Consider the following 16,190-nt stretch of genomic DNA (forward strand, 5'->3'; position numbering starts at 1 on the left):
ATAGTGACCATGTCACTTACCACTACACCAGACGGCCGTTGAATATTTTTTTGTGAAAGCTTATATACTTGTACCTATGTATTTATAGGTAAATAGCAGCTCCAATCTGGTACACAACGTAAGCGGCTTCACTACAAGGTGTGAAGCACTACAAGTGACCACTTACTGGTTTATTTCCGTGTATCCTCACCTTCGCCTTGTACTCGTAAATGTTTGGCTCTAGGTTACTTATAACCTAATGAAATATTACTAACACGTAATAAGATCGCATATGAATGAATGAATTGTAGAATCTTCTGTAATTTCCGCTTCAAAAATTTACAAGTGCTGCAAATTTACAAATAGAATCAACTCAATTGAAAATATTTAATTGAGTGTTGTTATTTGATTAAAGTTCAATAGCAGAAAACTTTGACAATCAGATATTTCCGGAGTGATTTCGTATGAAATTAATTTGAGCTATGTTTCTTTACTATATTTGTTAGAAAAATCTCTGTGTCGTATTCTGTGAATTTTAAATAAAATCGAATTGAAACCTATAATTATTGATGTAACCGTTGACTTTTCTAAATACGAATTTTTTAAATATTATTTCATGAATAGTTCGCGCTCGAGACATTGTGATGAAAAGTAATTCAAGTCATTTTAAGGCCTTTTGTTTAAAATTGGTTTAAAATTGTATTCTGAAAAAAAATTCACCATTTTCATTATAACATGCATAGGAAGAGGAACTTGTGAATTTTTTCAGTCTTCGAGGGCACACTATCTTGCTGATGGTGAATGGTCATGATCGCTAATATAAACTAGTAAAACCATCGGTACAGCCGAGCTGTTGCCCGCTAAATCATTTGTGAAGTATCTACGTTAATATTTCCCGCTCATTTAATTATTAGTTCATATTATTATTCGTTCTCATTTGATTTGAAATAAAACTTCTTGCAGAATCGATTTATTGATCAATTGCTTAATAGGTTGCACTGAAGAAAAAACGTATATCGGCTGATAGAGAAAAATAAGCTCAGTATAGCTCAGCATGTAAGGTAATGCCCTCTCCCGTTACGGCAAGCTTTGACGTCATAATCCGCTATGTTGTTCAAAACTATAATAAAACGTTATAGCTTCCTTATTTATGAACATATTTTAGTTTGGTTTTGGGCGATGGTCTCTGTTTGGACCATCGCTTTTTTGAGTAAAAAAAAATATCTGTGAACATGTCTAATGTTCAAATATTTCAGTCCGTAAAAAATATCTTAGTAATAAACATGTGCTATATGAGCTATATAAAATAAAATTTGAACGACCTTTTAATTTATTTCGTTTTCACAATATGTGTTGTTTGTGTTCATTGACTCGAACAATTCCATTATTGTTAGGTTTTGATAACGCGCTATGAACCTATGTTGACCTCAAAGTTATCGGCAGCATGTTATTACACATACGTAATAATATAAGCGCTTTTGTTTGTGTTTCGATCTTTTGTAAACGGGATCATAAATGTCGAATTGTGAATTAAATTACGAAAAAAGTATTTGCAATGGCTTGAAAATTATCAGTATTTGAAGAATGCGTGTCTATGTTTGAGTCGTTATTTATGACAGATAAGTATACGAGCTTGAACTTTGACGTAGATTTTTTACCATTATCCAAAGCAATAATTAGGAGAAGAGTAAAATAAATTAGGTGTAAAAACTACGTAGTGGCAACAGTAACTCGTAGAGACCATGGTTGCATACGAGTAGTTTTGGATATCATCTAAATGTCTATAATTGCGATATTATTGCTACCAGCGAATATTTGAATGAAACCTCAAATGTATTCGAAGCTTAATATTTTAGAATGACGAACAGTTTGCTTAAAAGTTTGAATTATAATCTTAGTTTTTCTATATGTAAATGTTTATTCACATTTGAATTAACCAGTGACTAAAAGATAACTAATAAGACAAAAGAAGACGTTACAGAGTAGATTGAACATTAATTATCTTTATTAAAACATTTATTGAATGTATATCAAAACCAACAATGTCTTACTGTAGTATGGACTTAAAAAAAGTTCCTAAATCTATGTTTTACCTTTCTTTCCAGGTGAAGCGCAGTTGCTTTTGTTGGATGGCGACTTCGTTTCGGCCGCTGCCATTTTTTCTTTTTCGGAAGCCATTGTAAAACGGACTTGTCACTGACCGACGGCGCCCGTATTTATGTCTCGACCGCAACGCCTCTCATTACTACCGCCGAAAGATTTGTCACGACATTGGGCACGCGACCGCATCCGAACGCACCAAGAACATAGATAATGAGCGATGAGTGATTCCTGATGACTAAATAGCGCCGTAAATAGTTAACCTTATTGCTTTGATTATTGACTTACACTCAAAACGCTAAATCCGCGAACAAATTAAACACGGATTCTCATTAGGAAAAATATTTGTATATTGTCAATTTAAAGATCTTGGAAACGATGCCGTGAGGATATTTCGTCGATATGTGCGGTTGAGTTGGAGATGTGACACTTTTTATGTTGTATTTTTACGTGACATGTTAATTAATATTGGATCACGTCGAGTTTACCCCGAGACGTGATAGTAGCATTGCTGTTTGTACAGATGCCACCATGAGAATGTTACGCTAATTAAGAAGTTGTTGTAGCTAATCCGTGTTAATAACATGACAAAATAATCTTACTAATTAACAGGTGTAGAAAGGTCAAAACACTTATTACGCTATTGGTGTATATTTGGATAAGTATTTACTAAAGTGTCTACTTATTTGGTTGCTCAGCATTTATCAAAACAAGTTCATCTATAATAGTATATTTCGAAATAATTTATTTTCTTGTATGACTATTTATTTTTGATAGCACGTTATATGTTACTAGGAATATTATGTAGTTTTATTTTTAAAGATAAAAAGAGGAATAAAGATGGGAATGGTTTTCATTTCATTGTGCTCTAACAAAATGGATTATGTATGTATACGATATGTATACTAGACCTTATCAAACAATGTTAATTCCTTTGTCTTGTATGTGCAATTTAAATGTTAACGTTCTTTTGAAGTTACAATAGCTCTTTTACATTACATTGTTTTACTTTGTTTTTGGTTTTATATGTAGAAAAACAACGTGAAAGTCTTTAAGAATTGATATTTCATTTACCTTTTTAGAACTTTTAAAAAAAACATTTATTTAAAAAAAAAATCACAACAAAGGGATCTTTGTTGCTGTGCAATTGTCGATTGAATGGAGCTTGCAAATTTTGAATGTTTATAATTTTATTTATGTTTGAAAATCGACTTTAATTCGTTTATTCTACTCAACTGCCTGATTTTTATAAAAATATTTCTTAACGCGTAGTTAAAAGGCATTTTATTTGTAGTGTGTTTATAATTTTAGTAAAACATTTAGTAGAATCTTTTAAATTTAATCTTATTTTAGAAGAACACACAAAGGATATTGAGAGTAATTAAAAACAGTATTTATATAAAAGCTACACATACAAGCCGAAGCGAGAAAATATTACTTGATCTGGATTTTTCCTTAGAATATCGAGGTCTTACCACCGTTTCTTAAAAAACTGTTATAAAAATGTGAAAATACTATTTATATCTGGAAAATCACTGTTATGATAAAAATAGACCACTATATTTAACCAAGCGTAAATAACTCTGTTAAAGCAATTATTTATATGAAAACTACTGTTGTTTTTGCTTACTACCAGTAGCAGCGGTGCGCTCTATTTGAATTCGAATGTTAATACCATTCAATATACTTACTATTTAACATGATTTTAACTATTACCATCTAATAGTGTTGATAGCATTTTTAAACACTGTAAGCCTAAGGTTAGAATGGTTTGAAATGACAAGAGCTACGATCGGCCGAGTACACACATAACCTGTCAATGGATACGGTGGATATTCTAGACGTTACGTAAGCGAGGATGTTAGTTAACCTGTGTGAGTGTGGTCAGGTATATAGAGGGCGCGTGCAGCTCGGAGCGGGCGAGTGTACGCGTGCGGACGCGCGAAGTTCGCGTGCGGCGCGCGTTCGTGTCGCGCGCGATGATGGCCGGCTCGCCGGAGGCTGCGGGATCGATGCGGGCGGCGGGCGGCGGCGGAGTGCAGGAGCCGGGAGGCTGTGCCGCGCCCCGCACCGCCGCGTCTCCCCGCGCACGCGCCCCGTAGCTCGCGGCTTCCAGCGCCGCCGCGCCCTACACTGCCTTAGGATCTCCGCACAATTTTTGCCCTGGCATCGCCTCGCCTCATTCACTTAAATTTGGAGGCACTAGGGTGGACTAGAGTAGAACGACTCTGCATTAATGGTTTAGTTGATTATAAGTCAGGTCAGATTATTGGGGCAACAACTAGGGTGACAACGTCGATAATGAGACGTTGGCGAAGTGTCAGCCTAAAGTACAAAACCGCAACCCGGTCATTTTTCTGTGCGATAGTGAAGAAATGCCATGGTATATGTTATGACGATGCTTTGCAATGTGCAGTTTCAGATTAACGTAGAGGTCAGGCGATCTCTACGAGCACGGAGGCGATACGTGTGTGGCGACCCTTATAATTCCCTCTACGTCCCGTGCTGATTTACGATAGGCTACGTCTTATAATGACGTTTTTATCTCTCACTGCGGATGACGTTACAAATCCAACTGGCTTAAATATGTTAGCGTTATAAGAAGATTGTTGCAAAGTTTTAAAAATAGCTTTATTGATGAAGTTACATATATTAAATTTTAAATCAGAGGATGACAAAACCGTAGTTTGTTTGGTTGCAGCTTTCTTCCCATCTACGTACTGGTGACTGGGAATATTTCAAGTTACAAGTGGGTCAGTGTGCCTTGCGTATTTTTGCTGAGAAAAAATGTAGTGTGACCACCCACTATCAGATAAAAACATATGCTTGTGTATCTATCACAAAGGCTATAAAATGTGGACAACAATATTCGCGTTGCGGTGTGTCAAAAAATTAACTTCAAATATGTATTTACGTGTCATTAAAAACGATCACATTCTAAATTTAGTTTTGTGTCGTTTTCGTCATTTTTTTCTCACCCAGGAATTTATAATTAATCTATCTATATCTCTATATATAAAAATGAATTGCTATTCGTAATTCTCGCTAAAAATCGAGAACGGCTGGACCGATTATGGTCTTGAATTATTTGTGGAAGTCCAGAGAAGGTTTAAAAGGTGAAAAAATATGAAAATGATTGGAATTATATAAAAACAAACCATTTTTTTTCCTTTGATGTGTCTCCCGTCTGACGGATTCTTTTTGTTTTTGTTTTAAGTTTATTTTATACAAAAGTTTAGGTCTTTTATTTATCGATTGAGGCACTACGAAGTCTACCGGGTCAGCTAGTAAGTAATAAGTAAAATATATGATAATTAATAAAAATTTGTGAGTAAAATAATAAATCTAAAACATGATTTTTTAAACGCAGATCCGGTTACGTCAAGGCAGAAAGAAAAAAAAAATTCGGGAGCAATACTTTTTTCTCTATAAGTACCATATCCTCCTATTTGGACGCCTGAAAAGATGTATACAAATTTACATTATGATCTATGTAGTAGTTCGTAAATAACGCTCGCGAAAACGTAATAAACAAACTTGTTTTAGCATTGAAAATATTAATACGTATTTTTATCCAATGAAATTATGGTAAGGTTTCGTTTAAAACGGTGCTATATTTTATTCTTAAGTGCGCCGTTTTGAAAGCGTCAACAAGATGAGGAATCATTGTTACCGCGGTCTGATGTCTCCTGAAGACGAGGCCGTGTCGTGTCTTATCGGGCTTAATGAAGGACCGCTCTCTCGCGCCCCAAAGCCCGTGAGGTCGGTGTTTTGCTAACGCCGCACGAATTATGGACGTTGCTCTATTAGTTTTGTTCATTGCGCGCACGAAAAAAAAATTATATAATTCTTTACATTGCGAGACGTATTTTTAAAATTGTACATCATCTTTTAGAATTTTCTTTATTTTTATTTTTTTTATTACTTAGATGGGTGGACGAGCTCACAGCCCTCCTGGTGTTAATTGGTAACTGGAGCCCATAGACATCCACTTCCCCGCTTATTTTACTGGTGGTAGGATCTCTTGTGAGTCCGCACGGGTAGGTACGACCACCCCGCCTATTTCTGCCATGAAGCAGTAATGCGTTTCGGTTTGAAGGGTGGGGCAGCCGCTGTAACTATACTGAGACCTTAGAACTTATATTTCAAGGTGGGTGGCGCATTTACGTTGTAGATGTGTATGGGCTCCAGTTACCACTTAACACCAGGTGGGCTGTGAGATCGTCCACACATCTAAGCAATAAAAAAAAAATTACAACGGCTACCCCACCATTCAAAACGAAACGCATCACTGCTTCACGCCAGATAAAGGTGGAGGGTGGTGGTACCTACCCGTGCGGATTCAGAAGATGTCCTACCACCAGTAAAATAAGCGGGGAAGTGGATGTCTATGGGCTCCAGTTACCAATTAACACCAGGAGGGCTGTGAGCTCGTCCACCCATCTAAGTAATAAAAAAAATAAAAATAAAGAAAATTCTAAAAGATGATGTACAATTTTAAAAATACGTCTCGCAATGTAAAGAATTATATAATTTTTTTAGTATTTACGCAGTATTTACGCAAATTATAAGTATGGAAGTCACGTAGTTTCAAACAGTGAATACTATTTTAATTTAATAATTAGTCTATGGAGGGAACCGATGCTCCGATACATGTGGTTACAATTTTCCAATCTATCTAAAATGCGTTTGTTAATATTCTAAATGTGGCAATGAATTTGTTTGTTTTTTACGGTTTCACGTCTTAATTATTCAATCGATCGTCATGAAAATTAGTGAACACGTTTGCGTCGGTACAGAAAAGTATAAGATAATTTTAGTAAAGATACTTTTATCCTGAAAAAGTATTGTACCCAAGCGATATATTTTTCTATATTAATGGGAGTGGAGCTAAATGAATTCAATCGATGGCGTGTTCGAAGGGAACGAGTTAAGATTGCCTATTTGTATATTTTTAGTATTTATTTGTATTTAATCGTATGTAAGTCTATCTTATATTGTATTTATTTTTCACGTGTGTATATAAGTATATATTTTTATGTAAGTTTATTAAAATATAACACCGTCCATGCTAATTTGCTTATTCCTCTACCTGCAAGATTGCCTGGAAGAGAAGGCTTTCAGCGATAAGGCCGCCAATTTATGTCACAGTCTATAATAATAATAATATAAAGAGTTATATTATTATTATTTATATATTTTATGTGGTCGTTTATTTAAAAAATGTGTATAAACCATGAATACATAATATAAACCATTGTACCATTCCATCATACTATTGTGACATTCTTAAGAGATAATATGGGCTCATGAAAATATATACGGTCAAATTGTATTAAAGTATAATTTAAGGGCATTAAGCTTGTCCTTTACTTAACGAGAGTCGTTTCCGTGACCTCATGTTGTATCGTAAACACGCATTGGCGTTTTATTGGGAAAGGTACGGTAAAATGTTTTGGATATTTGATCGATGTAGTTTGAATAGGGACGTTGACGATTTCGGTGTATCCATCCATCGAAAATTTATGTTATCCAAATTCTGAAAGAACCATCCATGGATTTTTAATTCATTCAGATATTAATAAGTTTGACAACTTTAAAAACTATTTGGTGAGGTCTCAATAATTTTAATACGTACAAAATGTCTTTTGACGTTATTGTAATTAGACACGGGAGTTCGAGTGAGAAGGCAAGATTTAAAATATCAATTACATTTAATTTACATTTTTAATTTTTTTTTTATTGCTTTGTTGGGTGGACGAGCTCACAGCCCACCTGGTGTTAAGTGGTTACTGGAGACCATAGACATCCACAACGTAAATGCGCCACCCATCTTGAGATATAAGTTCTAAGGTCTCAAGTATAGTTACAACGGCTGCCCCACCCTTCAAACCGAAACGCATTACTGCTTCACGGCAGAAATAGGCACGGTGGTGGTACCCACCCGCGCGGATTCACAAGAGGTCCTACCACCAGTATACAAGAGGTACATACAGTATACATCAAAATCTTATCATTTTATTTGGAACTAATTTTCATGCTTTTTTTCTTACAGCTTTTTTAATATTGATGTTTTCTGTATATATAAAATCCACAATGATGGATGATTATACTGTTGATGGTTGTTTTTTTCTTTCAAGGCATACACGGACTACCGGATGAGTGAGTTATACAGTTGAAGTACTTAATTATTGTGTTTCTCACTACATTATCCATCAACATCAGTTGATTATGTAAATGTAAAAGTTAATATTACACAAAAATAATTGGTACTTTTTTGTTTTAAAAATATTTTGAATGTTTAATAAAGGTTTCGAAGCAGAGGGAAATTACTCATTTCATTAACAATATAGTTAATTTGACGGAAGCAATTTCAGAAATGTCTATTATCTGAAGTTGTCACATCTCTTGTATTCTTCATTCTTATAATTCCTATAACATTATCATAATTAATTTTAATCAATCGGAATTCTAAGATTTAAGGTAACAAACCTTAACTTAAACCTTCAACCTTGCTATATTGGTTATGGATCTTGTTATGTTCTATTGAGCAACAAATGGTGTTTCAAGATTGAAAAGAGCACAAGGTTTTACGGGTTGAGAACTTAGAATATAATATATTTAAATTAGCAGTCATTGTAGATGGGCATTCAAATAGAACTGAATTCAAACTTAAGCTATAACAAGAAGGTAAATAAACCAATAAACAATATGGCTTTTAACTTTTAATACAAAACAAATACAGACACAATATGGTTACGTAATTTATAGAAATAGAATGAAATACAATGCAAACCGACCTTCCGTCGAAGGCACGCTAAGTTGGAGCTTCCATAGCGGTAGTGACAATACACAATGGGTCTCTTCGCCGGCTTAAATAGCCCCAGAGGTCACCCCTATTGAATTTTTAATAGACGTTTTATCGTAATCCCTCTCGAATTCGGATAAGTAACAAGATCAAGCGATCACTGAGCGCTATAACACGTCCTTCTTCAAACGAGGTTTTAAAAGAGTTCTCAGCACTAAAAATCATCAGGCTGTATGTACCATTGTCATTTCCATTGTCTAAGAGCAACGATGGCCGAAGCTGGTAGGCTATGTGCTAAAAGCAATAAAATAATTGAGAAAAAAAACAGGTAAGCATTGTTGTTTTTCAATTTACAATATAATTGCAATAAAAATTCAAATCAATACATCATAAGACGTGTATACTTATTGATTCTATATTATTTATTTAATTTATCGTTAACCTTGTCAAAATCCCGCACCACATGATTGATATACTCGTATAGTTAAATTTATGAAATGACATAATACCGAACATAAATTACGGCTGATATATATAAGTACGTTGTATTTAGATAAAAGTTTTTGTAACATGATACAAAAAGAGGTCGTCTTTTTATTTTTAAATGGAGCATGAGTCTCAATATCATAACCGAAAGACGATTTTCTGACATAAAAAAATTAAATTTTTTCAATAGTAAAAATTAAACTTGCAAACGTTCTAGGCATTCTTATGGCGGTGGAGCCCATTCGCTTATATTAAGAGACCCATTACCATTAGGAGCATTCCGTAAAAGAAATGGCTTTTTTATGTATAATCATAATGTGAATAGTCTTTTGATACGAAACTAACAAGTGGGGATGTGAGATTCCTATCCAATTTATCTGCTTGGTAAGATTTTTCATTATGTGTAATTTAACATGATATATTTGGATAGATTCACTGCCCATATTTGCATTAAGCTGGTCATCGGAACGCATAGACCTTATAATTATGGACATGAGGTGCAAGTGTCAATCGTATTATGATAATGTTCAAAATCGGGTTATAAAATTGCTTCGCTGTATACAAATGTAGAAAATATGATGACAGTACCGAACACAATATCACGGAGTAGCGCAACTCACTTTGAAATATGAGGTGTTAGTGTCAATAGTTTTATTATACAACGTCTGCTCCACCCTTCAAACCGCAATGCATGACCGCATCGCGGCATAAATAATATAATCAAGAAATTGGTACCTACCCTTGCGCGCTTACAATACGCCCTACCACCAGTGAGTAGAAGTAGTACAGTTATTCCTGAACCCACGCTTGGTATATATTTATTTTATTCACCACGTATCTATCACCTTACGATTATAATTCCAAGTCGCATCACTCGTAACCATGCGTTATGTATATTTGTCGTTGTAGTCTATACTAATATTATAAAGAGGAAAGATTTGTTTGTTTGTTTGTTTGTTTCGAATAGGCTCCGAAACTACTGGACCGATTTGAAAAATTCTTTTTCCATTAGAAGCCGACATTGTCCCTGATGAACATAGGCTACTTTTTTTAATTTTTATTTTATTTTATTTTTTTGGTTTCATGTGTGTTTTAATGTTTCCGAAGCGAAGCGAGGGCGGGTCGCTAGTTTTAGATATCTGTCTAATCTTTTGGATATAAAATTAGCTAGAATTATGATTATCGATTTGCTTTCCATAAATCGTCAGTATATTTAATCACTTTATGGACGTAAAGGATTTTATATAGAGATAAGTATTTTATTGTACAGATAATTCCGTTGTGTGGCCTTTATAGAAATTTGATAGAATCGTGGGAATTTTGTGTTTATTTCGACATTGTTTCCATCGACACGAACTGCAAACTTTTTATCATTCGGATGATATAATGGCTTTGTTGACGAGACGAGTGTTTCGATGATGGATTGCCTGTGAACAGACAACTTTTATAACATGTTTATGTTATTTTTTTAACTTTTGAAACTAGGTGAAATTAAAAATATTGACGGAATCTCTATCTCTGAATAGTAAAGTTGAGAACCAAAATTAGGCCAATAATAGTGAGGGGGTACACCGCTTCTCCGTCGAGCGCGGTGTTCCACAAGAGTCCGACCTAGGCCCTCTGCTGTGGAACATTGATCGGCTACGACTGGGTTCTGCGGGGCTTCCCGCCGGGTCTTTTTCCGGGCCTGCGACACGCTCGTCGTGGGCCCCGGGTAGTATGTATTTCATTTAGGTAATTTAATCAGTTATCACGTGACCTTTTTTGAGTTCTCAGAACTCCATTAGGCCAGCGCCACTATCGCGTTTGCTGCGTTCTCGTACAATTATCGATTTTCGAAAGCAATCCGAATTTGTTGGGGTTTTAACGATAATCTATACGTTAATTAATTTATACAGTTTTTTTCTTCTTTCATGCGTTAAGCTTAGTTTATGAACACACAATTTTGAGAGATAAATGTGATCCAACTTATCATTTACCTAACCTCGACCTAGATAATACAGATTGTTTGTTACATGCCAAGGAGGGCTTAATTAAAGCGATATTACAGGGACAGTACCTATTTGGCGGAGAAAAACGTATTTAGTGTGCGCCCTCAATTTGTACCACTAGTATTAATACGTTTACTTCTTTGCGGGTACTGATTGGTGTTGCGGTATCTTGTGGGCCCGCACGGGAAAGTATATTGCCCATGTGCCTATTCCTGCCGTAATGCAGTAATGCGTTTCGGTTTGAAGGTCGGGGCATTTGTTGTACTGTAAAAACGGAGACTTGTAACTGAAACAGCATTTACGTTATTGATGATTATAACAGGCTTCGGTAACCACCATTTTTTTTGTTTTTTTTTATAGCATTGAGAGGCTATTTCAGTTTCTCCTTGAAGTGTAGGTGAGTTCACAGTTCAAACCGAGAGTGTTACTAACAGTGGCCCCAGCAAGAGCAGTGCTTCGCAGAGTCTAAAACCGGATCGGAAACGGGACCCACTAAGAAGATCCGGCGAGAAACTCAGTGGACTGTGTTTATAGGTTAATTTACTCGTAGAGCCCTTCGTAGCGAGCGATGGGTTCGATGAGGACGGTGACCGGTGCTTGTGGTACCTAAAAGCACCGTTTATGGATCGAGGACTGTTTACCCTTCGGTCCACAGGATCGGGTATGGACCACAGTACTATCTCAAGTTTTCGGTTTGATGTACTTTGTGAAACACTCTGTATAGCTTAAGTCAATATAAAGTATCATAACTATTACCTTGTTTTGACAAATGTCTTTTGTACCATGATACCTAATGTTACACGAACACTACACTTTTCGTGATCATGTATCTCAAAACTCTTAGAAATCAACAAGATTTATTATTTTCCCAAAAGTAGGAATTTAGGTAATTTACCTACTGATTTCCGAGATGAGATTTTTACTATTAATAATATACTTATAGTGAATGAGAAATTAATGAAAAATGTAATAAAGTTACAATGAATTTGTATTCGACCTGAATAAAAAAAAAACGCACATACAAAATATTTCAACGAACAGCTTCATAAATAAATAAATATATTTTTCTTTTTCTTATCTTTTCTACGCCGAAGATTTCCTTTCAAGTAGAAAATCTTTCATTTCTTAACGCTTTGTTTATCCCGCTAATACTGAAGATGTTAAATTAGTATGAACAGTCTTTTAACATGGGTCAAAGGATTACAGGGGTCGAACCTGAAGATTTACCAAACCAAGAAATTAATGTTTATCTCAAATCGGCTTATTCAGTAGTATTTATGTATACGAAAATAAGGCTCAAAAGTTTGTTTATTGTTTAGATTTTGAAATCTACAGATTTTTTACTATTTACGTTTGTCTTGTTATTGTCGAAGGTCGATCACGAGTCCGATGGTAACCGCTTCTAGTTTCTCATGGTCATCAGTCAACTCAATAAAATTTTAAGGTGAGTTCATTCCAGAATCATACCTGTAGGAAGATATTTTCGTGACAATTTTCTTTTGAAACACACTGTGCTATTTTATTATTATTTATTTCTTTTATGTGAGGACAACGGTACTACGAATATGCCTGTGTGTCAAATGTTTCTGTCGTCTCTTTCGGTGACGAGAAAAAAACTTAAAATAAAACATCATTCCTATATCGGTATTGAAATTTAATCATGTAACATTAATAGTTGTTATTTTGCTGTAGTTACTTTTCAGCTATTCGTAAGATATTCCTTTTACATATAATACTACCGCATATCTAAATCGCGTCCTGTAATATGTCAATCACATAGTCCGCAGGAAGCCTGATAGCTTGGAAAAGTTCATCGTTAACGACTTAATAGAAGGTATAGAGGCCGAAGCCCAGAGCGGTGATCTGACCAGGTTACTTAGCTGTTGGAAATACCAGTCCTCTTGTGAGTCCGCACGGCTAGATACCACTACTCCGCCTATTTCTGCCGTGAAGCAGTAATGCGTTTCGGTTTGAAGGGTGGGGCAGCCATTCTAATTATACTGAGACCTTAGAGCTTATATTTCAAGGTGGGTGGCGCATTTACGTTGTAGATCTCGTCCAACCACCTAAGCAATAAAAAAAGAAAAAGGAGACACTCCATCAGGCAAAATTATAGGATAAGGTGAAGAGAAACAGTGAGAGGGCTACAGAAGAGTCACGATGCGTAACAGTGAAGGAATGACTGATAAGATTAATATTATAATATTTCAAATAAATAAATAATACTTATTGGGCTCAAATGAGTAGATCCGATTTATAAGGGCCTCGAACTAAGAGGGTTTGGTTATCATCAAATGTTATACTAAACCATAGAAATTTAAACACTATGAACTAGATTTCGACGGAAACTAACATAAGTCACAAAAGAATTAAATTATGATTGTTTGCTAGTTTTTTCTTGGGCATTCATTTTGATATATAGCCACCTGTTATACAGACATTGCTTAATTTGACTACGATTAAGTTGTACAAGAAAAATAATCAGGGAAAATGCCTTAGGAATTATTCAACTACATGAAAAGTCACAGAAGGTGAGTTCATCTTTGAAAATTCTATTGAACCGTGAGCGGGTATTTCAGTTTGTTTATTCATTGCGGTAAGAGTTTAAGCTGATAATATTTAATGTGAGGTCGGTGGGTTGACTAGTGCTTTCCTGTTTATTGGTTGAAGTTAAATGAATTTATTATCCTTGAATTGTGAAATTTGTTTGAAAATTAAGGAATTAATCTCTGTTTATGTACGGCTATATGAGATTGTATCCAAAGCAGGGAGAGACTGGATGACTGCTAAAGATAAGGAAAAATGGAATTCTTTGGAGGAGGCATTTACCCTGAGGGGTCCACATTAGAAGGATATTAAATTGCATCAATAGTAGATTTATTACAGTTACTTAGTAACATAATTGTTAAATACTACATTAATTAAGCTTTATCTAATTATTGTGTAATCCAATAAAGCCTATTTTTTATTACTATTATTATTATGTACGGCCACTGATTGTTCAAGATTAATTACAGTACATATTTTTCATAATAATATATTAATCTATTCTGTTATTACTAATACAAATTACGCGTTCGTGCCTTTATCTGCGTCTTACATTAATTCCGGTATGTAGGGTGTGATAGTAGCACAATAAAATTTGATACTTCAGTCTTGTTTGAAGGTTGGTTGATACAAAAAGCCCAAGCGGTGGAACCATGCACAATTCGTTGTTGTTCTAGACCGAGATTTTGCGCGGGCGCTAAAAAAATACAATCTAATAAGATAAGACGTCCGGTGCAATCGTATCTAGCGATGTAACGGTGTTCGAATCCCGCAGGCAGGTACCAATTTTTCTAATGTAATATGTACTTAACATTGACTCCCACGGTGAAGGAATAACATCGTGTAATAAAAATCAAACCGGCAAAATTATGATTTGCGTAATTACTGGTGGTAGGACCTCTTGTGAGGCCGCACGGGTAGGCACCACCATCCTGCCTATTTCTGCTGTGAAGCAGTAATGCGTTTCGGTTTGAAGGGCGGGGCAGCCGTTGTAACTATACATATTTCAAGGTGGGTGGCGTATTTACGTTGTAGATGTGTATGGGCTCCAGTAACCACTTAGCACCAGGTGGGCGGTGAGCTCGTCCACCCATCTAAGCAATAAAAAAAAATCTGTACATTTCATAGAACTCATATGTCGTGGAATAAAATAATGTTTCAGAAACACAAATTTCTGTATGTTGTAGGTAATATGAATACCAAAATTCTTTTACGGATTTATAGACTTCGATCGTGAATTGAATCCGAATTGACTTCAATACACAACCACTTGAGCGACGAGGACGCCCAGTATGTGGATATAAATTACCGATTAACCGACTAATCTTATTAGCTTTTTTTACATACTTAAATCTATTCATGCAATGGATTTTTTCGACGTAAATTACGCCAAAATAAAGACGTCCGCTTTCCTTGAATACACATATATCAGTTAGCAATACAATAGTTTATAACTTTGCCGTAATATTGTGATCATCAAGATAAAAAAATGCTTTTTGAAGTTATACTTCTTTAGGCGCGTTATGAAAAATTGATGAGAGTGAAATTTTACGATGCGCGCGCACCGTGACACAAAATTAACAGAATGAAGTTGGCCACTAAATTGCTCATTACAATACGACCGACGTAACTTGGCGAGTCTGAATATAGGCGCAGGTGAACTTTCGCGCATGTACACTCGTAAAAAAAAGTGTTATTAGCATTCATTTTTTAGTAATATAAATGATAAATTTATTATTTAATACAATTCGTACTAAATATTATTAAATTATGAACGTTAAATATTTATTATTTAATATTTAAAAAAAAAGAAATAAATTTAAATAGAAATAAAGTATAACTTCTTACGCGCGTACATAAGTACACGCACCCTTTTTTATTAAAAGGTTAAAAAAAAACACATTAATTTAACTACGCGTTTCGTTTGAATATCTTTTCTGAACAATAAAACGACAAGACTCATAAAACTGTCAAGTAAAACAATTACACATCAGCATTCGTCGCTAACACGAGCGGGATATATTGTTTACATTACTGTCATGTTATGATTTGTGAGTCCATGCGTTTGTTTTCCCTGTACTGAGTGAAACACGGGCCCAAAGCACCGAGGCACAAAAGGATTACGCGACCTTCATGATGAAACGAAATTATGTACTTATTTCTTTGATTATATGACGTGTATATAATTAAAGACTTATTTATAACAACGCAGTTCGCATTGTTGTTGCTTTGCGCTAGCTTAAGACCAGAAATCAAAAGACGGGTTAATTTATTGTTGG

At 35.1% G+C, this 16,190-nt stretch overlaps 1 protein-coding gene across 8 annotated transcripts in view; it reads right to left on the bottom strand.

Moving 5' to 3' along the window:
* The window catches only part of kcc (solute carrier family 12 member kcc), a 468,256-nt gene that overhangs the window by 62,059 nt on the left and 390,007 nt on the right, over window positions 1–16,190 (bottom strand). Inside the window, exons 1-2 of one of the 8 annotated variants that reach the window (XM_028178797.2) lie at window positions 3,950–4,110; window positions 2,073–2,224 (exon numbers count right to left, since the gene is read on the bottom strand). The exons of the other annotated variants lie outside the window; for them this stretch is intronic. Coding sequence (XP_028034598.2) covers window positions 2,073–2,157 — 85 coding nt within the window. The 5' untranslated portion in view covers window positions 2,158–2,224; window positions 3,950–4,110. Of the gene's footprint in view, window positions 1–2,072; window positions 2,225–3,949; window positions 4,111–16,190 lie in introns of those variants that run through there. 8 annotated transcript variants of the gene reach the window in all.

Source organism: Bombyx mandarina, chromosome 05 (assembly GCF_030267445.1).
Source record: "Bombyx mandarina strain Sakado chromosome 05, ASM3026744v2".
NCBI lineage: Eukaryota > Metazoa > Arthropoda > Insecta > Lepidoptera > Bombycidae > Bombyx > Bombyx mandarina.